The sequence below is a fragment of the Pipistrellus hanaki genome, assembly GCF_964339955.1.
Source record: "Pipistrellus hanaki genome assembly, chromosome: 6".
Lineage (NCBI taxonomy): Eukaryota > Metazoa > Chordata > Mammalia > Chiroptera > Vespertilionidae > Pipistrellus > Pipistrellus hanaki.
In genome coordinates, this window is record NC_140508.1 from 70,204,307 (window position 1) to 70,232,279 (window position 27,973).

The 27,973-nt window shown below is 36.7% G+C and overlaps 1 protein-coding gene across 1 annotated transcript in view; it reads right to left on the reverse strand.

Moving 5' to 3' along the window:
• The window catches only part of DCC (DCC netrin 1 receptor), an 893,480-nt gene that overhangs the window by 78,284 nt on the left and 787,223 nt on the right, over positions 1–27,973 (reverse strand). The window contains exons 17-20 of the mRNA XM_084888913.1: positions 23,996–24,228; positions 19,194–19,332; positions 15,524–15,631; positions 1,468–1,662 (exon numbers count right to left, since the gene is read on the reverse strand). Coding sequence (XP_084745039.1) covers positions 1,468–1,662; positions 15,524–15,631; positions 19,194–19,332; positions 23,996–24,228 — 675 coding nt within the window. The remainder of the gene's footprint in view (positions 1–1,467; positions 1,663–15,523; positions 15,632–19,193; positions 19,333–23,995; positions 24,229–27,973) is intronic.

The window sequence follows — 27,973 nt, forward strand, 5'->3', positions numbered from 1 at the left end:
ATAGATCTTAAAAGAAGATGCTTAAATTTGGCAAGAATATGCCATTCACATAGTAATTCAATACTTTTTAGTTTTTCTTCCCTCACATTAAATGTCTAAAGTGTTTCATTATATTTCAAATGGAACCAACATACAAGAAATCAATACAAAAGTCCAGTGATTATTAGTGAAAAAAGTCAGTTGAAATGCCTGCCTTCTGCGGAAGGCAGAAAATGCAGCAAATACAACAGATCTTCCTAAGACATGCTGGCTTAAGAAATAAAATATACATTTTAATTATTTAGTTTTCATATTGTTTTCTAGTTATATTGATAAATAATTGACATTTACCACTGTATAAGTGTAAGATGTGTGGCCTGAGGGTCTTATTTACATATATGGTGAAATAATTACCATAAAAAGTTTAGTGAACATATATGCATAGCCCATGGACACAGACAACAGTGTGATGAAGGCCATGAGGGTGAGTATGGACTGGGTAGAGGTGGGCAAAGAAGAGGAAATAGTGTCAACAATAAAATTTTAAAGAAAGATTTAGTTAACATAAATCATTTCATATATATAAAATAAAATAATAAAAAAATTCTTGTGATGAGAACTCTTAGAATCGACTCTCAACAAAATTTCTACATATGTTATATAGCAATGTTAACTGTAGTCCTTACGTGGTACATTACATCCTTAGTGCTTCTTTATATTATAACTGGAAGTTTGTACCTTTTGACTACCTTCCTCTCATTCACTCTCTGCCTATCCCTTGACTCTCATAACAAAAACATTTGATTTCTTTTCTATGAGTTGGATGTGTTTTTGTTTGTTTGCTTGTCTGTTTTTAGATTCCACATGGAAGTGAAATAATAAAGTGCTTGTTTTTACCTGTCTGACTTATTTTACTTAGCATGGTGCCTTCGAGATCTAACCATTTTGTCACAAATTGTAGGAATCCCCATTTTTTATGGCTGAATAATAGTCCATTGTGTATGTATACCACAATTCCTTAATCCATTCAACCACTGATGGACATTTAGTTTGTTTCCACATCTTGGTTATTTTAAATAATGCTCTTATGAACATGGGGGTGTAGATAGCATATCCAGATAGTGTTTTTATTTCCTTTGAATAGATTTTCAGAAGATGAATTACTGGATGGATCACATAATGGTTTTATTTTCAATTTTCTGAGAAACCTCCATACTGCTTTCCACAGTGGCCGCACCAATTTACAGCCCCACCAACAATGTACATGATTCCCTTTTTCTCCACATCATGGCCAGCACTTGTTATCTCTTGTGTTTTTGATGATGGCCAGTAGAATAATAGGAGGTGATAACTCATTGCAGTTTTAATTTGCATTTTAGTTTTTTTTTTTAATGCCCGTATGTGGCCATGCTGCCAACAGAGATGGTAGAAGGAAATTCATAACAATCCCACAGGAAAAGAGAGGCGATAGCAAAAAATGATTCAAACCTTTCAGAGTCCTGAAGAGGATGGGATCAGAGAGGGGCCCCACTCCTTTCACATTTCGTGCTTGAATTCGAAAGTAATACATAGTGTCAAGATTGAGATCCATGATCTGATGAGTAAGGCGATCACCACTGATGGTTTCCATAACCCAGTCATCAATTGGTATGTTCTTGTCCAAGGTATAAAACAAGATGTAAGCTGCATAAATAGATGAACGCAAACTTTGTTAGTAGCCTGCTCCATGACTGCTCCCAAACATCCATGTTTCCCAATTGTAATTTGCAATTATTATATTATGTATCCACAATCTATAAACTACAGTTTTGGGTTTGGAAAGTAATAATATATTTTTTTCATGTTGCAAGGATTAAATAAATAATTGCTTCAGTGTGCAGAACCTGAAAATGGCATGATAGAAATAAAAAAAAGACTAAAGGAATTTATCTCCACCAAACCAGCAATGCAAGAAATGCTCAAAGGTCTACTGTAAAAATAAATAAATAGGAAGTGAAGAAGGAACACAGGGGTATAGAATAAAAATGGCATCAAATGAGTACCTATCATTAATAACATTAAATGTAAATGGTTTAAATGCTCCAATCAAAAGACATAGGGTAACAGATTGGATAAGAAAACAAGACCCATACATCTGCTGTCTACAAGAAACCCACCTCAGAAAAAGAGATGCACACAGACTGAGGGTGAAGGGATGGAAAAAGGTTTTCCAGGCAAATGGAAATGAAAAGAAAGCTGGGGTAGCAATACTTATATCTGACAAATTAGATCTCAGAGTGAAGGACATAACAAGAGACAATGAAGGCCACTTCATAATACTAAAGGGAGCAATCAAACAAGAAGAAATAACCCTGGTAAATATATATGCACCCAATACGGGAGCACCCAAATACATAAAAAAAACTGCTGGAGGACATTAAGGGAGAGATTAACAGCAATACAATCATAGTAGGAGATTTTAATACCCCACTGTCACCCTTCGACAAATCATCCAAACAAAAAATCAGCAAAGAAATATCAATCCTAAATGACTCACTAGACCAGATGGAATTAATTGACATCTTCAGAACATTCCACCCCAAAGCCACGGAATATACATTCTTCTCAAATGCACATGGGACATTCTCAAAGATAGACCACATTTTGGGACATAGGCAAAGTCTCTTCAAATTCAAGAAGATAGAAATCATATCAAGCATCTTCTCAGACCATAATGGCATAAAACTGGAAATTAACTACAATAAAAATAATCCAAAGAAATCAAACACCTGGAGACTAAACAGCATGCTATTAAACAAGGACTGGGTTACCAGAGAAATCAAGGAAGAAATTAAAAACATCCTGGAAACAAATGACAATGAAAACACAACAATCCAAAATCTATGGGACACAGCAAAAGCAGTTTTGAGAGGGAAGTTCATATCCTTACAAGCCTATTGCAAAAAACTAGAAAAAAGTGTAACAAATGATCTAACTCTACAACTCAAAGAGTTAGAAAAAGAGCAACAAGAAAAGCCCAGTGTAAGTAGAAGGAAGGAAATAACAAAAATCAGAGCACAGATAAACGACATAGAGACCAAAGAAACAATACATAAGATCAACAAAACCAAGAGCTGGTTCTTTGAAAGGATAAACAAGATAGATGGACCTCTAGCCAGACTAACCAAGAAACAAAGAGAGAGGACCCAAATAAACAAAATCAGAAATGAAAGAGGTGAAATAACAACAGACCCCACCGAAATACAACGGATTGTTACAAAATACTATGAACAACTCTACTCCAACAAACTGAACAACCTGGAGGAAATGGACATATTCCTAGAAAAATATAACCTTCCAAAACTCAATCAGGAAGAATCTAAAAATCTCAATAAACCAGTGACTTGGGAAGAAATTGAAACAGTCATCAAAAAGCTTCCAGCAAACAAAAGCCCAGGGCCAGATGGCTTCACAGGAGAGTTTTACCAAACATTCAAGGAAGAACTAAAAACTATCCTCCTCAGACTATTCCAAAAAATCCAAGAGGAAGGAACACTTCCAAATTCCTTCTATGAAGCCAGCATCACCCTAATACCAAAACCAGATAAAGACAACTCAATGAAAGAGAATTACAGACCAATATCCCTCATGAACATAGATGCTAAAATCCTCAACAAAATTCTAGCAAATCGACTCCAGAAGAGCATCACAAAGATCATACACCACGACCAAGTAGGATTTATTCCAGGAATGCAAGGATGGTACAATATCCGCAAATCAATAAACGTGATACAAATTGAAAGATAAAAATCATATAGTCATATCAATTGATGCAGAAAAAGCATTCGATAAAATCCAACACCCTTTTCTGATAAAAACTCTTAACAAGGTGGGAGTACAAGGATCATACCTCAACATAATAAAAGCTATATATGATAAACCCACAGCCAACATTATACTCAATGGGCAAAAACTAAAACCATTCCCTCTAAGAACAGGAACAAGACAGGGATGCCCACTCTCGCCACTCCTGTTTGACATAGTACTGGAAGTACTAGCCATTGCAATTAGACAAGAGGAGGAAATAAAAGGCATCCAAATTGGAAAAGAAGAAGTAAAGTTATCCTTATTTGCCGATGACATGATATTGTACATAAAAAACCCAAAAGACTCCATTAAAAAACTAATTGACTTAATAAATGAATTTGGTAATGTAGCAGGATACAAAATTAATGCCAAGAAATCCATGGCTTTTCTATACACCAACAGAGAAACTGCTGAAACAGAGACTAAAAAAGCAATTCCATTTACCATCGCACCAAAAAAATTAAGATACCTAGGAATAACTTTAACTAAGGAAGTAAAGGACCTATATGGGGAAAACTACACGACACTGAAAAAAGAGATAGAGGAAGATGTAAAAAGATGGAAGAACATACCATGTTCATGGATTGGTAGGATCAACATCATCAAAATGTCCATACTTCCTAAAGCAATCTATAGGTTCAATGCACTCCCCATTAAAATACCAACGACATATTTCACCGACCTAGAAAGAACTCTCCAAAAGTTCATTTGGAACAATAAAAGACCCCGAATAGCCACAGCAATCCTGAGAAAGAAGAGTAAAGTAGGAGGGATCTCAATACCAGACTTCAAACTATATTACAAAGCCACTGTTCTCAAAACAGCCTGGTACTGGCACAAGAACAGACATATAGATCAATGGAATCGAATTGAGAACCCAGATATCAACCCAAATCACTATGCTCAACTAATATTTGACAAAGGAGGCACGAATATACAATGGAGTCAAGACAGTTTCTTCAATAAATGGTGTTGGGAAAATTGGACAGACACATGCAAAAGAATGAAACTAGATCACCAACTTACACCATTCACAAAAATAAACTCAAAATGGATACAGGACTTAAACATCAGACGGGAAACCATAAAAATACTAGAAGCATCCACAGGCAGCAAAATCTCAGACGTATGCCAAAAGAACTTCTTCACTGATACTACCCCTAGGGCAATGGAAGCTGAAGAGAAAATAAACAAATGGGACTACATCAAAATAAAAAGCTTTTTTACAGCAAAAGAAACCATCAACAAAACAACAAGAAAGCCCACAGTGTGGGAGAACATATTTGCAAATGATACCACTGATAAAGGTTTAATCTCCAACATCTACAAACAGCTTATACAACTAAATAAAAGGAAGATAAATAATCCAATTAAAAAATGGGCAATGGACCTAAATAGAACATTTTCAAAAGAAGACAGAAGGAAGGCCAAAAGGCACATGAAAACATGCTCAAAGTCACTAATTGTCCGAGAGATGCAAATCAAAACAACAATGCGGTACCATCTCACACCTGTCAGAATGGCCAACATCAACAAATCAACAAACGACAAGTGTTGGCGAGGTTGCGGAGAAAAAGGAACCCTCGTGCACTGCTGGTGGGAATGCAGACTGGTGCAACCACTGTGGAGAACAGTGTGGAGTTTCCTCAAAAAACTGAAAATGGAACTCCCATTTGACCCAGTAATCCCACTCCTAGGAATATATCCCAAGAAACTAGAAACACCAATCAGAAAGGATATATGCACCCCTATGTTCATAGCAGCACAATCTACAATAGCCAGAATTTGGAAACAGCCTAAGTGTCCGTCAGCAGATGATTGGATCCAAAAACTTTGGTACATCTACACAATGGAATACTATGCGGCCATAAAAAATAAGGAATTCTCATCATTTGCAGCAAACTGGATGGAACTGGAGAACATCATGCTGAGTGAAATAAGCCAATCAATGAAAGAGAAACACCACATGACCTCACTCATTTGTGGATAACAAAGAGCAGTATAAACTGATGAACCAAAAGATAGATATAGAGACAGTATATCAACAAGTAGACTGTCAAATTACAGCGGGGAGGGGAGGAAGACCTGGGGGAGATAATAGATCAACCGAAGGACTTTTATACATGCATATAAGTATAACCAATGGACACAAAACTCTGGGGAGGGAGGGGATGTGTGGGAGGGAGGGTGGGGGGCAAAAAAAAAAAAATCAATAAAATATATTAAAAAATAAAAAAAAATTAAAAAAAAACAAAAACAAAAAAAAACAAAATTATAGTGAAGGAAAAGAGCTTGCTAATCTCCTGGAAGTTCCTTAATTAAGTTATACATTTTTAATATAACTTTAGTTTTGTGTGAATGTATTTTGTGAAAATTTATGCAGTTTTGAACTTATGTTGTTACAAATATGCTTTTACTGAATAAATGTTGTATATTTCAGTACATTTAATGATATACAAAATCTAATTTTACTCAAAACACTTTGACCTGAAAATGTATGAAATAAACCTATGTGATATATTATATAAAATAAACTTGTTTAAAGAGGGAAAAAAAAAAAAAAAGAAATAAAAAAAAATTACTTGTCATTTAAAAGTGTGAGGATTCTGATGCCTATAAATTCTAATTATTGGTTTATTTTAATATATAAGCATGACAAACATGTAAAACACAGATAACAACTCTGTATAATTTTTACCATATTCCAATAATGAAAACAAGGAGCATTTATTTTGGCTTATGCTTAAATAATAAAAATACTCTGAGAAGTATAAAACGCCGTGCTTGTTTAAAGTGTTATAAAAGAAATGATCAGCTATGTTTATTGTAATAGCACCATGAGGCTGGCCGAAGCACTGTTGCCTCCTTTCGAAGATGATAAAGTTAAAGATGACCCAAGCTAGGGATAAAAAAGCTAGGATAATATCCTCTACTGTTATGCTGAAAATACAACTCTACTTCTCCTAGTCCATCCCACCTAGGAAAAAAAAACAATGTATTTCTGGATAATTGTAGGTTATTTAATTACTATCTCAAATGTTAGTAATATAGCATTGGATAGTATCATTTGCCCTCTGTATTAGGGGATGTTACTTGAATACTGGTAGGGTACTCAGTGGTGATAGTCTAACATGCACCCAAGTAAACCTATAAAATATTAATATTCTAATATTATATTTAGCCAAAATGTAAATTAGATTTTATTTAAACACCTTAATTCATAATTTTTTTCTAGACTATCAGGTGAAACTGTAAAATAGCTCATCATAGGTGTCTTTGGTCTATGGACATAGTGCCAGCCTACATTTTTGTTAAAATACTGCACAGATGGCTATATCAGCTAGGCCACAAATGTCCCCAGTTCTATTCTTATACCCTGAATATGTTCTTTATAAAGCGTATTTTTTAAAATAGCAGTCTTTGGTTGACCTGTTCCTTCCTTTTGAGCCCTGCTTATCTTATTTGGATTGGGGACCCTCCACATAAATCTTTTGTGGTTATGTCACAAGGTTCTTCGATTCAGATTCACTTTCCTTCCCCAATAACCATGCGCACTACCTACATGAAAACACACACATTTACTTCAGGTGGACTGCAATGAGGTCTCCCTACTCTGTTTGTTCTCACCTACCACTTATTCTTCCCTCTTTCCATCCAAATTCTACCCATCCGCCAAGGTCTAGTTCAAGCTACATCTAGCATATAAAACCTTCCTCTATAGTGAGATTTTTTTTTGTAGACTTTGCAATACACTTCAGTAAAGTAAAATAACTTTTATATAATTTTTAATCATTTGTCACTTAATGCCATATTTAATCTCAATTATGCTTGGGTTTGGAGAATGAGTTCTAGACAATGAACTGGATTTTTTTTCTTTGTAATTCTGCAGGATTAAGAATTCCTACAAATTCCAAGACCCAGGAGTCCATTTCTCTTCAGTTCAGATCAGTGATAAAAACCTATATTTCTTTTGCTTTAGCTTTCACTTTTCACCAAGTTTATTGTTTCCCAAATCTGCCTAATTATAAGAATTACCTGGTGACTGGGTACACGTTAAAAAATACAGGTCCCAAGAAAGAACATTTTGATGTAATAGGTATTGCAGACAAAGTCTTAGCTCCTTCAAAGACTCCAATCTCCTGGTAGTCACACTTTTATATAAGCCTCTCTGTCTGAGCATAACCAATAAAACACAGCAAATAAGACAAACTGTCACTTTCATGATGATGTTACATGAGACTATAACTTCTGCCTTGCTAGCAAACTCGTGATTCTCTCCTATGTTGGCGTTGAAGGGACGAGCTGCCAGATGGAGAGGACCACATGGTAAGGAAGTGAGGATTGACTCTGATCAAGAGCCAGTAAGAAAGTGAATCCTGCCAACAACCACATGAATTAGAAGCAAATCTTTCCCCAGTCAAGCCTCAGATGAGACATCTGTCTAGTCTAAAACCTTGATTGCTGCTGTGTAAGAGCCCCTGAAGTAGAGTATATGGCTAAGCTGTGCTTGGATTCCTGACCACCAAAAAATATGAGATAATGAATATGTGCTGCTTTAAGGTGCTAAATTTGTGGTGCTATTGTAACCGATAATACAATAGGCTAAATGTAATCCCAGTGATTGGCACCCCAGATGATCTCTGTGTTCAAGCAAGGTGAGGAATCACCTCTTTTGTTGATATGTGGGATCTGTGTATTAGTGGATGTGTGGCATTTGTTGAGCTGTTGACACTGCAGATAGGAATGTCTGAAGATGCAGAGAGTTCAGGGAAAGGTAAAGGACTAAGGTTTAAGAATTCTGCAAAACTTATAAAGACTGTGTGACTCCTCTCTCTGGTTAATATTAAAAGTGGAAGATTATAATTCAAAAGGGATGATGAAGTATCATTGGATAAAAAAGTTGTGTCTGACTCACAGGCATCCATTCATTTATAACTCAGCCCCCATAACAACATCAATAAAATCTGATATTCTTTGAGAGAGAAAATCCTCCATTCTTGTCCCCAAAGAATTATATCTACTAGTATTGAATATAAGACCCTGATATTTGTAGAAGTTTTATTTATTTATTTATTTATTTATTTAGCTTTTATTATGTGCATGTCATCTTCAAGAGAATAAAGACATTTCTTTAGCCCAGGAGCCATATCTCATTTACATTTTATTATTAAAAAAAACTAATAAAATATCTTCACATACTAGGTGTTGAAACTCACTTATTGATTGAAATACATTAGTCAGAAAGCATTTAAGTTTTACATTCATGACATTTAATAAAATTGTTAGTTTTCATGGGCTGTTTTAAATGTACAACACATCTGAAAGTTTGAAGAATTGTGCTCCCATCCTAGTCAGCTACACTTTTCCTGAATTTTCATCATTTATCAAATGAGATTAAAATATATAAAAAGTATTTAATTCAGCATTTAGAATGACAATTCTAGAATCAAGTAAGGTTTCAAATACCATATGAAATAGTCAGGTTCTGACCATTTCACACTGTATTTGAACAGATATTGGTGGGCAACCCTACTTTTTAAATTTTATTTTTTGTAAATTTGAGAACTGAGACGGGGAATAGAAACACATTACTTTACTCAAAAATAAAAACCGGCCATAGAGAAAGCAAATAATTTCATTTAAATACGTGAGTTTGGTATGACTGGAGGATATTAAATCCAGTATTGAAAGTCTTACCTTATAGATTTCTATATAACCACATAAGTTGGAACAATTTCATTGGTTTCTCACTACCTTTCTGTATATCTATATTCGTTTCTCTGTGTCCAAGTATCTGTTTTTCTTCATTGTTTTCTCTTACTTTTTTCTACTTCATTTTTGTCTCTTACCCACCACGCTGGCTATATAATGAAGTTTCATATCCAGTCATGGGTTTAAGAGCTGGGATTGCTAACCCATCTGAGCATTCCCACATTGGAATAACATTTGTCTAGATACATATAAAATTTAACATCATATATCTATTATTTTGGCCCTATTTATACAAATGGGTAGTTGTAATTCCAGAAGCAAAGGGTAGAGGTGTTCAATGCCACCTCTCTTCTCTCTTCTGTCTCTTCTATACTTCTTGTCACTCATTACTGACTTCCCTCCAAGACTCAGGTGGACTGTGAATCACAAGGAAGAATAAGATGACCCCTACCAACGAGAAAATCAACGCAGTCCAAGCATTTATGCTTAAAAAATGATTCTGCTAATCTTGTATATAAATACATACATAAGAAAGGAAGGAACCATTTCTTCCTCCTTTTTGGTCAAAAATAACAGGCAATGGATTCAGGGATACCTGACCTCAAGTCACAGCTCTAACACTGACTAGCTTTGTAACTTTGAACAACTTGCTTAATCAAAGTATGTCTCAATTTTATCATCTGAGAAAAAGTTGCTATGAGATATGCATTTTAAGAATCTAATATGTTGGGATATTTCTATTAAATTACTTTCTATATACTGACTAGTAAATGCTCCAACTATTCTTCCTTCCTTCCTTTCTTTCTATTTCTTTATTTTCTTTTAAATATATATATATATATATTTTATTGATTTTTTTACAGAGAGGAAGAGAGAGGGATAGAGAGTTAGAAACATCAATGATAGAGAATCATCGATCACCTGCCTCTTGCACACCCCCTACTGGGGATGTGCCTGCAACCAAGGTACATGCCCTTGACCCGAATCAAACCTGGGACCTTACTGTCCAAAGGCCGATGCTCTATCCACTGAGCCAAACTGGTTTCAGATCTCTATCACTTTCTAAATATTAATACATCTCAAGGAAGGTATCATATTTGGAAGAGCTGAACTGTTGGTTTCAAGTGAAACAATAGATTTAATAGCAATTCAATGATTATTCTATCCAATAAATATTTACTCATTACCTATTATGTGTTAAAAATATTGTTACTAGAGAGAAGGCATTGGACAAAATCTGAAACCTGTTCTTATAAAATTTCCAGCCCTCTATTATAAGCATTTGATTTTACTTCATGATTTACATGTTGAGGAGATAAAAAAGGAGTCAAGATGACTAAATTTCCAACATATACAACCAGGTGAACTTAGAGGCTTTGTAATTGATGGTAATAAAATAATGCAGAAAATTATGATTCAGTGAGAGTACCCAGCTGGGTCCACATTCCTGGATGGTCTTAAAACCTGTTATTGAATATAATAGTGCATTATTTAGCTGGTAATGGTGGGTGAAAGACAAAGAGAGAGAGAGAGAGAGAGAGAGAAGGGGAGAAAAAGAGGTTGGGGAATAGAATACAATAAGGCAGGCAAATGGAAATATACAATATAATATATTTTTATTGATTTTTTTTACAGGGAGGAACGGAAAGAGATAGCTAAAAACATCGATGAGAGAGGAAGGGAGAGAGATAGAGAGCTAGAAACATCGATGAGAGAGAAACACCAACCAGCTGCCTCTTGCACACCCCCTACCAGGGATGTGCCCGCAACTGCCGTACGTGCCCCTGACCGGAATTGAACCTGGGACCTTTCAGTCTGCAGACCGACGCTCTACCACTGAGCCTAACCGGTTTTGGCAATATGAGCTTTTAATATGAAATTTAAGAGATGTTTGTGTTCATTGAAGCCATGGGTATCATATAGACACTTTTGCAGAGAAAGTAACAAAGAGAATAAAATGATCTGAATTCTGGAAGCAACACTTAAGGAACAGATGGAAGAAATATTTGCTAGCAAGACTAAGCTATAGCCTAGAAGTGAGAAGAAAAATGGTTAGGTGAATTTTACAAAAGGATTTGAAGCAATAGGAATTGGAGACGCAGAAAAAGCAAGTATAACTTTCACCATTAGCAATAATAAGAAAATCTCTGAAAATCTAACTCTTCCCACTCTCTATCTACCTTGATCTCTGATTTTAAGTCATGTTGGATGCTGCATGTATTTAGATCAATGCTTCACAACTAGCTGTATTAAAATCACTTGGAATATAGCATACCCAATCCTTTTTCAGAAAAATTAAATCATAAATCAATTGAAAATCACTGATTTGGACCAGTTGAATACTAAGAAGTTGAAGTACAGCATAGTATAATAATTAAGAGTAGGAATCTGAGTTTTAAATCCTAGCTTGATTCTATTTTGCTAATAATAACCAGCTTAACTTCTGAATGAATGAATGAATGAACCTGGCCAAATCTCTGACATTCCCTACCTCCCACCTATTCCCTTTAATGGACCCTGGAATGTGTACAGAGACAGCTGTCTAATCATGAAATTTTCATTAATCCTTCCTCTGAGGCAAGGCACCCCTGATTTGATCTATCTCTTGGCTCACCGGAGTGCCAGGGACTCCTGCTATCAGGTCTCTTGATCTACCCTCCCCGCCTCCACCTCCACACACATTCCTTGCCTAGCACATAACTCCATTTCTAAAAAGAGGTTGATCTAGTGGGTGAAGGATGTGGAAATCTGACCATCCTGCAGCCAGGACCTGGTTACGCTATGTAAGTAAGTAAATTTCCTATTCAACTCATTAACGAACAAGCTAGACTTGACTGACTCATTCTTTTGCCTCTTGCTCCTTTGGTGTTTGGGGGCTGCTTTGAAAACACGGCCTTTTCATTGAATACCAGCTAGCTCTGCTACTTTGTCTAGAACAATGACTGGAATATTCAGTCCTTGAGTGGATCAGTAATAAATATTTAGCTTGATGGACCATGGAATTTCCATAGATGAAAACTTATTCAAGTTGTTTCTTTGCCCTGTTGGAAAGGTGAACAAAGATACAAAGATGTAAAAAAAAAAAAAAAAAAAAAAAAAAAAAAAAAAAAAAAAAATTGTGGAGTATATGTTCACTTCCTACTTCCCTGAGCTCTGACTCTGTGAAGGAAAGCATCCCCTTGGAGGCTCTGTTAGGGAGTGTGATAGTTTGCCTGGAGACATAGCTCATGGCCTTGGATCTGTGCTGGCTTCAGATGTATTCAAGATGACCTTACACAAGCACCATCTTTTTCTTTCATCGTTCCTCACAATTTCTGCTCCCTTCCCTCTATTCTGCAGCATTACTGGCTCCATATTGGTGAGCTTTGAGTTCACCTGGAGCAGTGAATCTGAGGATCTTTGTACTTTGTGGTTATTTGATTTTAGGAGTCAGTTACCCCAGAGAAGTCCCTTGTCTCTTCATTTCAAAGTGGAATAATTGGAATATATGAACACTTATAATAGCAAAGTGTTTAACAGAATGCCAAGCATGTAACAAATGCTTAATTCAATTTGAACCACTTTCTTCTGAAAATGTCAGTCCCGATCCTTAAGCTGCCAGCTGATGATCAAGGAATTTAAGCACCAGAGTTATCTAGGTCTTCTCCCTCATCCTCTTTTCTTTGTTTAATCTTCTTTTTGAAGTATACATATTTACAAATTGATGAACTGGGTTCCATGCAAAAAGCCCATTAGTAAAGTCTCTTCCTAGAGTGGATTTCAAGTTGGAATAATAATAGCTCATTTGTTTCAGTATGTACTGGGCCTCAGAGACTTATCTAGGCCCTTTAATATAATGATTCTACAAAAGAGATTCTATCTTTCCCCTTAATTTATAAATGAGAAAGTGAGACTCTGGGAGGTTAAATAACTTGCCTGGGCATCTCTCTCAGCAGCTCAAGTTTTCAATTCTTAACCACCCTGTCCTACTGCTGTGCAGATGCAAGAACTTAGGAAAATAAGGAAATAGAAATGTAGGAAGGAAGCATACTCTTCCAGGGAGGCTCACAGGTGTCTGACACACTGGGAAAGAGCTCACAGTTTCCTCCGCACTTTCATGGAAACAGAAAGTGCAAACCTGGGCCTTCTGCCTAATGGCCTTCTATTCTGAATATTTTATCATCCTATTTTCTAAAAGGGATTTGGTTGAAAGAATCAAAATATGTATAGAATAGAAATTGTCTTATGGGCACTGTGTGTTTGCTCTCTGTTGAATTGAGTCAAAATATCTCAAGCTAAAAATCACAACTTGGCCTTCACAAATGCATACCATTATAAGAGGATGAAGTTTTAGTGGTGGACACTATTATACAACTCTACATAAAATAGGTGGACAAGGTCTCTTACACATACACTGTGATTTTGGCACACTAAATGTTTTGCTTAGATTAAGTGCATTTCTACCCGTTTTTTAATCTTGAAAAGCAAAATAAAGCTGCCTTTCAGAGTTGAAAACACCTTCTATTGTTTACATCAACAATTTGATGAGATTTACTTAAAAAAGAGTGGAGAATTGGGTAGTATATGACTTATTTTATCCTTTAAGAAAAAAAATCCACCAGAACTTGTTTTAATTTAGAAAAGTTTTATTTTGTTTTTTTCTTAAACTTATTATCTGTTGATTTACCATGTGCTTATAAATCAGTTTGTCACATAATAAAATAGTCATCATGTAAACCAATCAAAATCTACAAAAGTACTGGAATGGAACCAATAAAAACAGATCATAAAGTTGAGGGGAAAATAAGAAGAAATTAGAATGAACCAACCTTCATTTAAAAAAACCTGGCAGAGTGACAACTGAGATTTAGGGAAGATGTTATGTTCCTCTTCTTTTCTCATATTTGTTGGCTCAAATGAAAATTCTATGAGCTATTGCACTAAGAGCAATTTCCTAGAGAAAACAAGTCTTCAACTTATATTTGCATCACATTTGAAATTTTCACATATTACCTATACATTTTGTAAATTTCAGAAACTAACTTACATAAAGTACATGCTGTCTGAACTATAATCCCCAAGCTTGTCTCTGCATCACAGAATGTTTGAATTACTTTGCTAATTTATAAGCGTGCTATCCACTTATCATATGCAAAGAAAAAAGGAGTGACTCTTACATGCACCCAACACAATGGTGCAAGTTAATTAGACTATAATGTGCCCATTTTTAGTTATACAATATTTTTTCATAATAATTATATGCTATGGAGACATCTATTAAAAGACTAGAGTGATCATTTAAATGCAAAACCCCTGATAGAACTCCATTATATTTTTCATACTAAATTAACATTACAGGCTTCTAATGGATGCTTTAATTAGGCATTGATGTTATCAGCAATATTTGGTAAAATAAAATCTGTCACTGTGAAATATTCATTAAGTATAATTTCTGTCAGTCAACATTAAGTGTTTTCTGAACCTTAGGATTTAAGTAAGAAGCTAAAAGCTAAAAGCGGGTTTTCAAGCTAAATACATGAAAACCTGCCCAGACAAACCTCCTTTTTCCTATGTGTCACACAAAAATACATGGTCATTAGGTGTCTTTTGTGTTTTATAATTGCCAAACAGCTTCTTCTTAGTCACTCAGGCTCAGAGACTTTCCATTAGAAGGTTGTCCTTACGCTGCACAGCCTAAACAAAAGGCCTATACTAATTGAAGTACACATCTTTCAGAAAGCAACTCCAATCACACGTGTGTGTGTGTGTGTGTGTGTGTGTGTGTGTGTGCGTGTGAGTGTGCGAGCGCGCGCGCCTATTTGTATGCACCAAAGAATTCTACAGTCAGTGCCCTCAGTGAGGGCAAGAAGAGACCATCAGAAAGGGTCAGGAAGTCAACCAAGACGCTAGACAGAAAACTAATACACAACAGGCATGAGCAGCGCACTCACGGTGAGCCATCACGGGCCCAGCAGAGCAGCGCTCACAATGAAGCTGAGATGCTTACCCGTGATTTTCCCATTGGCTTCCAAGGGAGGCTGCCAGCTCACAATGACAGCACGGGGCTTCCCTTCCCGAGTAATGACTGTCAGATCCTTGGGAGCAGAGGTCGGGGCTGCCGGGGGAACAGAGACAAGGCCTTGTCATCGGATGTGAGAGAAAACAGACATTTATGGGACTTCTAATCACGATGTTGACACTCAGCATCTATCATGCAGTATATCATGCTGATTTTACCATTTACAATTCCTCTCAAGTATTTGGATTAAAGAAGCAAACAAACACAAATACGGAAATTAATGTGTTTTTTTTCTCTTCGATGAAGTTTAATGACTTCCAAAGGAGAAGAGAACATGTGTGAATATGGAGGAAAGAGTATAACGTGTTTTCAAGTGAGTGCCACACTGAAAATGTGAGAAGCATAAGAGAACAAACTAATGTGCACACATTTGTGAGATTGATTGCTACATGTCTCCAAGGGACAGATTTCAGCTATGACTGTAGGATTTATAATTGCAAAAAATGTCATCTAATTCTATATTTCCCTAGAAGCCCCTTTTCAAGAAAAGAATACATTTAAAAACAGGTCAAAACATCTTGCTTAGGTAACATACCAGTTATCTCCTAACAAGAAGGCAAAGAAATATTTAAAAATAGAGCAGGCAAGGAATCTATGGTATGGAATTAGATGGTATGAAACCCTGCCTTTCTTAGAGCTTTTCCCACATGTTGTTGAAAGAGAGCAGAATTTGTCACCCCTAAAATATGCTTCTTTGGTATAAGTATTATTTTAGGCTGACGTAACAGCATCGAAACTTCATTTCTTTTATATGACTTTTTCTCCTTTATTTCCTTCCGATTCAAACTGGCTTCATCCAGCATCTGACTCACCTGCCTCCTTCTCCCTAGCATGGCTTCTCCCTTAATCATAAGCCCTCAGGATGACGAGGTTCTGATCAGCATCAAATGATCTTAGGAACAAAGCCTCTGGTCTGTTGACCACAGAGACAAAGTTCCAGTCAACTTAGAGATGATGTCTAGGCCTCAGTTGGGTTTCAGCTCCAAGCCCAGAAAAGCAGCAAAACCAGACAAAGTGGTTTTCCTCAACCAGACTTCATGGTTGACCTCAGGACTAGCCACACTGATCAAGGTTCCCCACCCTAGAACCAATCAACCGGTAGAGACCATGACTCTGAAAGGAACACCTGGAAAGCTGTGAAGGTTGGTGAATAAAGATTCACTAACATTTCCCATGTTACTTCAGGTTAATATTTTCCTTCTCTCCTAGATTATAATTTTCTCAAAGATAAAGACTATATTGTCTTTGCTTTTTATACCAAGTTCCTGTCTCAGGACCTGACATTTACAAATGGACATAATTGGAAAGTCATAATTAATGTCTCAGTTGACTGGACAAGTACTGCCCTTTGGTTGTCTTGTTCTCCTTTTCCCATGCTTGAGTGTCTTTAAGTGCATGAATGGGAGGTAACACTCAAGATTTAGAAGATTTCCAGCCATGGGGATTGCGCTGGACATTTGTTATTTGGACTGTCCAATACCCCATCCCTTCCTCCTTCATTAAGAGAAGAACTTGGCTCTTTTCTGGGAACAAGCTCTTCTCTGCCATGTGAATTTCATGGCCTTCCCCCCACTCTTGCCTTAGCAGTGGGACCGTTTATTCTGGGGAACAGAATGTTAGTAAGGAAGATGAACACATCAAGCCAAACCATTCTGATAGCTTTCTTCCCCTTGAAAGACTGGGAGTGCCTCTGGTTCCTGTCCCTTCCCAAGACCCATTATTTCAGGTGTACTTGCAGTTATTTTTTATTTTACTAAAGCTAACTAGAGTAAAGTTAAGTATTCATCACCTGGGCAGAATGAAATGTTTTATTTCAAGAATCCTCCTGCCACCTATGTCTTTATCATGAGCAATTTCAGCACAAGTGCCTAGCGATGCAGCCCCTATAGTCTTTATGTTATTGGAGAATTGGAAGTAAACCCTAGAGTCATTTCATTCACTTCATTTCCTTCTTCAGTTATAAAACCTGCAGACACTTGTGAATTACTTGTTGCTTCTCATCATCACCCAGAGATCTCATCCACACGCTATTTACACCTTTGTCCAGATCATTATCTGTTTTGACAATCACCCTTCCTGCTAACCACATTTCTAAAAGTTAATATCTTTTTGTCTCACCATTGGAGTACCTACAAGGTTTAGGCGGCTGATGAGAAATCAATAGGGTACATTTATCAAGTCAGATGCTGGTGTGCATTTTATGTTTATGAAAGGGAAAAATGATTGAATTTTTTGCTTTAAGAGGAAATTAAACTCCTTCTCTTTTACTCAGGGAAGACCAAATGTCTTAGTGGTTTATATTTCACTCCATCTCATTTTAGGTAAAAAGAAAGAGCAGAACCTTTATTATTCCCATAGTACCTAACCCATTAAGCTTGTCTAAGTCTTCAAAGGAAGATGTGAACATTGGCATTCAGGGAAGAATTCTAGGAGAAGGAGTTAATATATATATACATGTGAAATAGAAGAGGATGTCAAAATTAAGTCAAACTAGAAAACTTCTATGGTTAACATGGTAACCAAAGATAAAAATTAGAATTGCAATACAATGGAAACAAATTTAATAGAAAGAGAAATTCAACATCTCCAGAGAAGAGTTTTATTTTCATATTTTTAAAAATTCCTGTGATAGAATATCACAAAACTAATCAAAAGGCAGGTTAATCCCTGGCCACTATGGCTCAGTTTGATGTATGGACATCCCATACATCAAAAAGTTGTGAGTTTGATTCCAGTCAGGGCACAAACCTAGGTTGCAGGTTTATCCCAGGACAGAGCATGCTTGGGAGACAACTGATCGATGTTTCTCACATCCATGTTTCTCTTCCCCTCCCCCCTTCCTCTCTCTCTCTAAAAAAAATAAAATAAAATAAATGAAAACATATTCTGGGGTGAGGATTTTAAAAAGCATGTTAAACCTTGTATTCTTCAAATGTTGGATCCCTGTGAACAATGAATGCCAAGTGCACTGCAGGTCTTTTAAGGTAATAAACTCAACTTTTATGACCCATAGTAAATGTGACTGGTAAAATTTATAGTGAATTGCTTTTACCTCAGGTTTGAACTACTTCAAATTGCATGAAGGTTTTCCATTTTGTTCTCTTATTTCTAAAGAATGAACATGACCACCCAAAACTGCTTCCACATCTAACTGAGGTTATTCAGGATAAGAATCCATGAGACCACAGTTATAACACAATTCTTTATTTTGTACCTAATTTCTTTCCAAAAAGGTAAATCCCTACTGTGACTGTTGATCAATGACACAAAATACTTTGGACAGAGAGTTCAATGTGTTGCTCTCTGGCTTTATGTAAATGCATGAAAAAGAAGATTTCTATTTAGATCCCCTGAGTTAATGCCCCAATTAAAACCAGATTGCTTAATCCATTAGGAATTCATTTTCTTTTTTCCTAAAATGGGGAGGATAATATTAAATATAAAAGTGCTATGAACTATAAAGCTTAAGATATCTTATATAAAATCAAGTATAATTTAGACCTGAAAATGCCCTATGTTCCACCTTCCACAGAACCTGGCAAACACCTCGACAAAATATTGAAAGTAGAAATTCTGAAGCCAGCCTTTCTTCACATACCTGCTTCATATGTGGTGGCATGTGCCGTCATGCTCCACGTGCTTGACCTTCTGTTTTTTGTTACCATGACCGAGAACTCGTACATTGTGTTTGGTTTGAGGCCTGTTGCTGTGTAACTCAGGGATGTTGTGTCTTCTGACTATACAAGTGGGAAAGAAGCAAAGAGGGGGGAAAAATGAACTCTATCAACTTGGCAAATCAAGACATGTGAAAAGACTATATAAAATAAGCCAACAACAACAAAAAAAGGCATCCAGGGAGCTAGGAAATAGCACTAACTTTACTACCTTTCTGCCAGCTGGTGTACACTGCCTGATTGGACATCCAAAATGTGACCCACAAAATCAGGTGTTATGTTGCTTAAAGGGGCCGCAAGCTGATAAATACCCCCAAGTGAGGCAAAACCATGGCAATAAGACCAACTCTGTTTCTTCCTGTCACTTCTCTCTTTAAGGTTATCTTAAACTTAACTTCAACTTATTTATAATAATAAATTATTTTTAGTTTTGAATGTTACTCATTTCACATAGACCATCATGATAATATGACTAATTTTTATTCTCACTGGTAATAAAACTACTTTTTTAGAGTTCTGTTTATGGCTCTTGCAAAGAGGCTTTCTGGTACAAACTTTTAGTGATTCAAGAATCCGACTGTTATAAAGAAAATGGACCAAAGCAATGTTGTGTCATGTGGTTCCTTTGTGTGCATACTTCACAGTGAACACACATTTACATTTGGTCGTTGAAGCAACTGTACCGGAAGGGAACAACAAATTGGATAAGTATGAAAACATTCCATTTGTGTTAATATTGTTTGTCTTCTGAATCTATTTTTTTGTCTTTTAAACAACAGGTTAAAGATATTTTAGTAGAAAGTAAATTATCTGTCTTTATTCCAACTCAAAAGAACAAAATGGTAATGCAGAAAAAAAAAAACAGGTCAATTCATATTTTCCATATGATCAGGCAAATTTATGCCTTTTATAAATATCAATTTATGCTTGGTATTTATATATTTATCTTCTTCCAAAGTTAAATATTTACTTTTATGTTTATATTTATTAGATTTTTTATATATCTATGCCTAGGGAAGTTCTCGTTCCCCACCAATGTCACACCAATCCCCTACCTTACTAATTCAGTGTGGGACATCTTTTTTTCTCTACAATGAATCCTTCTTACATGATAGCTATGGAAATCCTTCATCTTATTATAAAACCAAGTAAATATTTAACAGTAAAAATAACATTTTCATGATGTGACCATTCACTCTATTAGAGCGATGACCTCACAGACATCTATCAGAAGCTCTTCTTTAAAATAGCTGTAAACACGTGTTCCCTAAATAAATGAAAAATGCTTTGTAGACTCGGGAAAATAGAATCCATCAAATCCAACACAAAATGGGCAGCTAGTGTCTGACATGCTGATGTATAACTTCCAATCTTGCCCTCCTTCCCTTTCATCATGAATGTCTATAATGTCTATCTTAGAGATGGAAATAAGTAAGGGGAGAGTTGGGTCCATGAGAAATGTTTCAGTGAGGAAGGATCACATATCATAAAACTAGTCTCTTAGAGCATAGACACCAGTGGCATTGTGGAGGCCACTAAGCAATAAGGTCTTCATTTGTGGTTCAGAATGACACATTTGCATTCTATAAACACTATGAAGTCACTGATTTTTCTCACGAAAGTTGCTGTTCAGCATAAAGTGTTAGCCTAGAAGTTATTGAGAAATCATAGCCAGCTATTTTTGTGAGCCTAGAATACCCAGGTACTGCTTGTCTGAGTATCAGTTTCCTCATTTATCAAACAGAGATAACCATAGCACTGACCTCATGGCATTATTTAAAGTGTGTAATAAGTCAAGTGAAACATTGGCCCACAGTAAGGTTTAAATAAATTTTGGCTACAATATTTCATACATTGCTTAATGTGCTATATAATTTTAGGCACGTGTTCAATTCTGTTTTTAGTTTTCAGCATCTTGAGGGCAGAGACAATCTTGCACAACTTTGTATCTTTTATAATGCCCATGCTATGTCTGGTAAAGGAATGTAGGAAGGGCACACAGATAGAGGGGAATCAACTGTGTGTGCTTCCCCTATGTCTGGTGATTTAGGAATGCATTTGGAATGAAAATTTGTATAAGGCTTCATGTGATTAATCACTTTAGTAGAAAAGAAATTATAGACTCTTTCTCCATTTGATAAAAGAAATTTGGAGTTTTGGGCAATGACAATAGGAAAGTCTGACTAATGCTTGATTTGGGACTAAATAAATGAAAAAGATGCTCCTGTGAGGCGATCCCTGGATATGGCATCTGCTCATTCTGAGTTCCAGCTCTCATTTAATGGAGAATTTTTGCTAAGTCATATAACCTACCCAAGTCTTCATGAACACAACTGCATACATGTTTAACTATGAAGAAGTTTACTTGTTCTTTCTATAGTGGGTACAAATATCCCAATCATATAAGTTAAGTGACAAGGAGAGGACAGAGTGAGGCCAACTCCTGAGCCTGTGTCATGTGATTTCAAGTATGTGTTGATTCCCCTCTATCTGTGTGTCCTCTGCCTACCTTATGAAGTTGGTGAATGAGATTAAGTAATATCACCACAGTGGTTTCAAAAGTTCCAAATTCAAAGCCAGATAATTCTATTACCACTATTTATAACATTTAAATTTATTGTATGTTCTTTCTAGTGGATCAGTATGTTCTACAGTTATCCCTACTATCCAACTTACCCAACTATTTCTTCTAACCCTTCTTCTTGGGGTACACTGTGCATGTGTGATAAGGGGGCTTGGATATTAGCAAATGAACGACTTGGGTCAGGGAAGATCATGTGGAGAAAAACAGTTTAAATCTTTTTATTTTTTATTTTTTATTTCCAAACTCCAACCCAAGAGAGAATAGTTTTGGGTTGGGATCTTGCTTTCCAGGCATTCTTTATGAAACTCAGGAATTATGTGTCTGCTGTATTAGCCTATTCATCTGAAATAATTTGCCTCACTCAAGAAATTTTGGAACTCAAACTGTTGGGCAGAGAACAACCATTGTCTTTCAGAACATTTCACAGACTGGCAAAGTATCCATGGTATTTTTGTGAAATGAATGTAACAAAATGTAGCAATTATGATCATACATTTTTTTTAAAGTAGCCATTTTAAAGTAAACTTAGAATTGGGCAACCTGTATATAAAAATATTATTTTGAATGCTCTCATGTTTCTTTGGTTGTCTTATCTGATAATGTTATCTCTATTTATAGCTCGGTTGAGTATTAAATCTAATACCGTAAGGATGTGGATAGGATACTCACAACAGTATCTTATATCAGTGACACTAAAGATTTGCCTGAGAGTTTTCCAAATACCTGACCTAGCAGGAAGGCAATACAAAAGAGCCCTTTCTTAAAAGAAGTGGTTTCAACTAAAAACTGATTTACGATGAAATGTGAATTTTATGCCACTTAAACGTTAAGAAATACTAGAAGCAAATTGAGCATGGCTGCATGAAGAAAGGCTGACATAAAACTACTGGTCAGATTTTGCTTTATCTCCAGGATTTTACAATCAGAAGTTCCCAAAGGATATTTTTATCCCCCTGATCACCCCTGGATGGAGGCTGGATTAAGCAAGATGGCAGTTTGATGGAATGAACTTTGGATAAAGTATCATGCAGTCCAAATTCTGAGAGGAGTAAAGAGAGGGGGTAAGAAGCTGGAGCGCCAGAGTTGAGCTATTATTTACCTCGTTGTTGGGGAATTTATTCTCTGGTTTTGATACTTTATTTATTCCACATCACCAGCCTGTGGGCTTTATACTTTAAATATGTTATCTCACTGGAATCGCTTATGAATTCTTCAGAGTCTATCTATGGAGCTGAGTGTATTACTCATTCTAAAATTATAAATAATATATTAAGTAACAATGACTAAACCATGTTTAACTGCATACTTCTAGGGACAAAGTAGGTGCTGGGCAATCACTTGTGGATCTCACTTTTGTCTACATTTGTGTATGGTTGGTATATCCCAACATAGTGGCAGGCTTAGGTGGTAACAGGATTGGCCTGGTTTATAATGAGTGGTTGTAATTCTTGTGGCCGGCTGCTAAGAGATTCAAAATTATTAAGGACAATGCCTCAACTGTGTATCTCAAAGGAGCTCTTAGGGTGCTGTGAGATGACTGAGTGATAAGGCAGGGATACAGGACCTTGTCTAATTCAGATTAGTTAAAGGGGGTGCATATTGTGAGTTTCCTTCAGTACGTAAGGGTGTTTCAAGGTTACACAGAGGAAGTAGATGCTAATGGCTGAGAGTGTTTTCCAAGGATGTTATGAGAAACTTCCAGCCATGTATCCCCAGTCAGAATCATTGTCAGAGGGATCCTCTGCAACAATAATACGGGGCCTTTGGTGTCAATCCAGATTCCAAATGAAAAGAAAGTTAAAACCCATCTAGACAATTAATGTGGAGCCCTGCTATTTTCAAAGGAAAATGTCATTCCTGTATACTGTATTATTTATCATTTTTTTCCCTATTATCGCGACACCTGGTGGAATTCAGATACCATTGTGCATCTCTTGATATTTTTCTACCTCACCTTAAAATTGTTTCCCAAGACATAATAATTCCTGTGCTACTTTTAGCTACTGAGTTGTTAAAATGCTTTGTTTTCCCACTTAGCGAGATTGCAGCAAAAGGACTCAGGTCAGTCAGGGAGCACAGAGAACAATGTATTCAACAAATGACTGTTCATTTAAAATTCCATACTCTCAACGTGAACTTCACCTTGTATTTAGTATTTGCAGAAAAGCTGGTCCTCCACCGGACAGTGTAAAGTCGTACTTCGGACGCTTTTTGGTTCTTGGGGACAGAGTTGTCTGCCCAGCTGACCCTCACGGCATCGTGGGTCAGGGCCACCGCCTGTACACCTACTGGTGGGAGCATGGGGGTGGAGACATCTGGGACCGAGGTGGGGAAATCATCAAGCAAAGGATAATAATCAACTGGGTCAGTGGGATCTGGGTTAGCAAACCCACCAAATGAAACAAACAAATAAGTACATGAATAAAAGAGTTAAAAAATAAATACCAGTGGCAACACATCACAATGAGTTAAATGCATGGCAATAATGATGAAAGGGAACATGAGGAGAACAGAAAAAAATACCATTAATTCAATCGGAAAACTTGTCAGAAACAGTGCTGCTATATTACAACAATGACTATTTTCTAGAATGGGCTCATCTCCTTGGAGTGGTTTTATCAACCTGGCTGCCATTTCTAGTTATATATTTAAAAAGTCAATTTCTTCTTGAAATTTTGCCCATTACTTCTCCAACGATCTAGTATAGAAGGCACCAGATTTATAACTATTCAGATAACTTAAAATGACATGATAAAAAGGAGTGTCTGGCTTATTTCCTCCTATTAAAAAAAAATCTGTGTAGCTTATTTTGTAGAATTGGTGGAGCCCAAAGTTGAACCTTGTATTTTATATCCAAGACATTTAAATTTGTAATATTTTACATTTCAGTCATATAATGTGAATTCTCACTAACCAAAAACAAGATGAGCTCTCAGTCTGGGCATGTGACACCATGTAGGGAGAAGAGATCTTTTAGAAGGTAGAGAATCAGAAGCAGTGCACAGGCAGAATTTAAGTTTTTAAAGAGCCTGGTTCTAAGAGCAGCGGCTACTGGCTGGTTTTGATGATCACTTTGTCCACTGCATTTCACATGCGTGGCCCCTATTCATCCCTCTGTTTTCCAATGAATTATTTAGCAGTTTATTGGGCTGTGGTCTTTGGAGCAAAATATAAAACCTCCAAAACAAAAACAACAAAAGGAAAGAAAAAAACAGAGAAAGGGAGAAAGGAAACTGTGTGTTTAAAATTTAATGCCAGAGCCCGGGCTTTTTGTATTTCCATTCATGTGTCCTTTTTATGCAGGGCTCCTTTAAAGCCAAATGCATTTATGAAACAAGGAAGAAGGAGTGGAGACACTGCAGCCTCTGGAGGGTCCCCATTGGTCAGCAGGCTGGAGCATAGACCACGGTGGGTGCTGCCCCCCTACACCTGCTTCTATTCTCAGCTGACTTTCCAAGGAGAATGTTATGCACTGGGGGGGGGGGGGGTCCTCTAAAGGGCAAACCCCCTTTTGACCAAGCTTATTAATGACTTACCCCACGTGCTGTTTCTTTGCCTGATCTAATTTTGTTGGTAAATCTATATTCACTCTGATTACAAATCTATATTGGTAGCCTTTTGCAGGTACCTTATGTGAGGTTTTGAAATGTAATGATTCTACTTCAAGAAATGGTGAGCCCAGCCGGCATAGCTCAGTGATTGAATGTTGACCTATGAACCAGGAGGTCACAGTTCAATTGCCGGTCAGGGGACATGCCTGAGTTGTGGGCTCCATCCCATTGTGGGGTGTGTAGGAGGCAGCTGATCAATGATTCTCTCATCATTGATGTTTCTTTCTCTCCCTCTCTCTCCCTCATGACTTGTTATTGAGTTTCTTGAAGCCTCAGTTCCAGAATGCATCCCTTAAATTCGGAATGCTGTTTGATGGCATTTATCTATGGAGTTCTATAGTTCACAAATTTCTACCCTTGGGCACATGTGTCTTGACTCTTATAGGGAATTTTTTTTCAAAGCATGATTTGTCACTCTACTTGCCACCTCTTTTACAGCTGCCTTGCTTAATAATAGTCATTAGTTACAGAAATCATTTAAATTAAAAATAATTAAAATTAAATAAACGTTAAAAATTCACTTTGTTGCACTAGCCAATTGCAAGTGCTTACTGGTATCACATGAGCCTGGTGTCTTCCATATTAGACAGTACAGATGTAGAGCATTTCCAGCAAACAGAATATTCTAGCTGGTGGCAAACACTGCTCTAGATTCATCTATGCTAAATATATTGCAAAATAACCTTTTTCTCTTAGGATAGGTGCATTAAAAACATCTTTGTGTTCTTAAACAACTGTCTTTCATTTTTTAATACTCTTGCATGCCTTATGCTATTGATTGTTAATGGTTATGTTCAAAAGTTTAAAAAAAATTACAAAAGACAAATTATAGCCTCAAAATTTCTGCTAAAAAGAGAAACATACTCAATTCCTAATAGATGTTTTGGTCAGAGCCCGTGAATTTTTCAGTCAATATATTTTTATTCTGAAAGAGCTTTTAAAATAAATAACACAGCTTTATACCTGGATTGTACTTCATTTGGACATTGATAAAACAGTTGAGAATAAACAAATTCAAACAACACGCCTCCTTATTCCACAGCCCCTTCCTTGGGCTCAATGTATCTTGTCCTCATGACAATAGAAAGAAAAGGCTTTATAGCAAATATGAAGCCCTGCCCACCCTCTTGACCTCGGTCTCATTCTGATATAGTCAGGATGGGATGGGCTCCAGAGAGGGCCAGCATCCATGCGCACACGCGTGTGGGAAGCACCAGAGCCTGGTACTCACTCTGGCCTGAAGCATTTATTGCCTGCGGTTTTTTACTTCCTTTATCCTGGCCTCTTCACAGAGTGCTCATGGGAATACACCGCAGAAGCTCAGAGACAGAGCATGTATGCTATGAGGCACTAGGACACATTTATTGATAGAGTTTCTCCCAGAACCTTCACCTTTTTTCCCATTTACTTGTCCTTTATTCTCCATGATGTGTAGAGACACAGCAAATCTGCCACAACCACGACCTTCTCTCAGAAAGAGCTAGTTTTATTCATCCCTCTTCAGACCTTTCCTGACTTGTCTTCACTAAGAAAATCCCTCACACCATATCCAACTTTGGGTAGCATTTCATTTCTCAAATCCATGAGGATTAGAGTCATATCAGGGAAAAAAAACCTTAGGGAATCACTGGTTTTTTAGGAACTACTCTGGGGATGCCATATCCTGAGAATTAAAGACTGATAACCAACCCTAAGGGGAAGTGAAGTGAATTACTCCAGAATACTTCCTTCTGAGCTACTTCCCTTCAGTGTATTTGAACTCTTTTCTTTCTCTATTACTACCACTTGCTGCTCCAAATTTTATTTACTTTTTGGTCGTCTAAGTGGCCCTTTTTTTGTGGGCTTTAATGTCAGTAAAAATAAAAATAATAAGAGTTTTAAAAGACTGGCTGCAGTATAACTGTCTGTGGCCTGATCACAAGCCCAGTTGCCCCTTGAACAAGCAGTTGGCCAGTGCCCTTCCTCAGAGGCAGGAAGAGTGACTTCCTAAGGGAACACTGTGGGAAGCTCAGGTACAGCCAATGCGAGATGCTGCCTCTCCAAGAACCTGGCTGCTGGCCCAGCAGGAGAGGAAGGGGAAGTGGAAACCCTAGGTCCCGCCCATGAGGTTATCCTGTATTTTACACTCTGGGCCTCCATTGCCTCATTTCCCTATATTTAGGGATAATGTGTTTTCTAGCGATGTTTTGAAAGTAGTAATTCTACTTCAAGAAATGCTAATAACCCAATCTTGCCATTTCTGAATTTTAGAATAGTGTTTTTTTCCCTGACATTGAATGCTTTGAAATCTTAGTTCCAGAATGCATCCCTCAAATTTTAAGTAATGCGGTTTGTTGGTATTTATCTATGAACTTATATAACTAAAAAATTCTTCTTATTGACCCTTTTGTGGAGTCATGAGCCTCTTTGGTAACACAAGAAAAATATATAGTGTCTCCACAGATAACGGCATAGATTGACATATACACAAATTGCACACATCACTTCAGGCAGAATATAGATCTTGAAA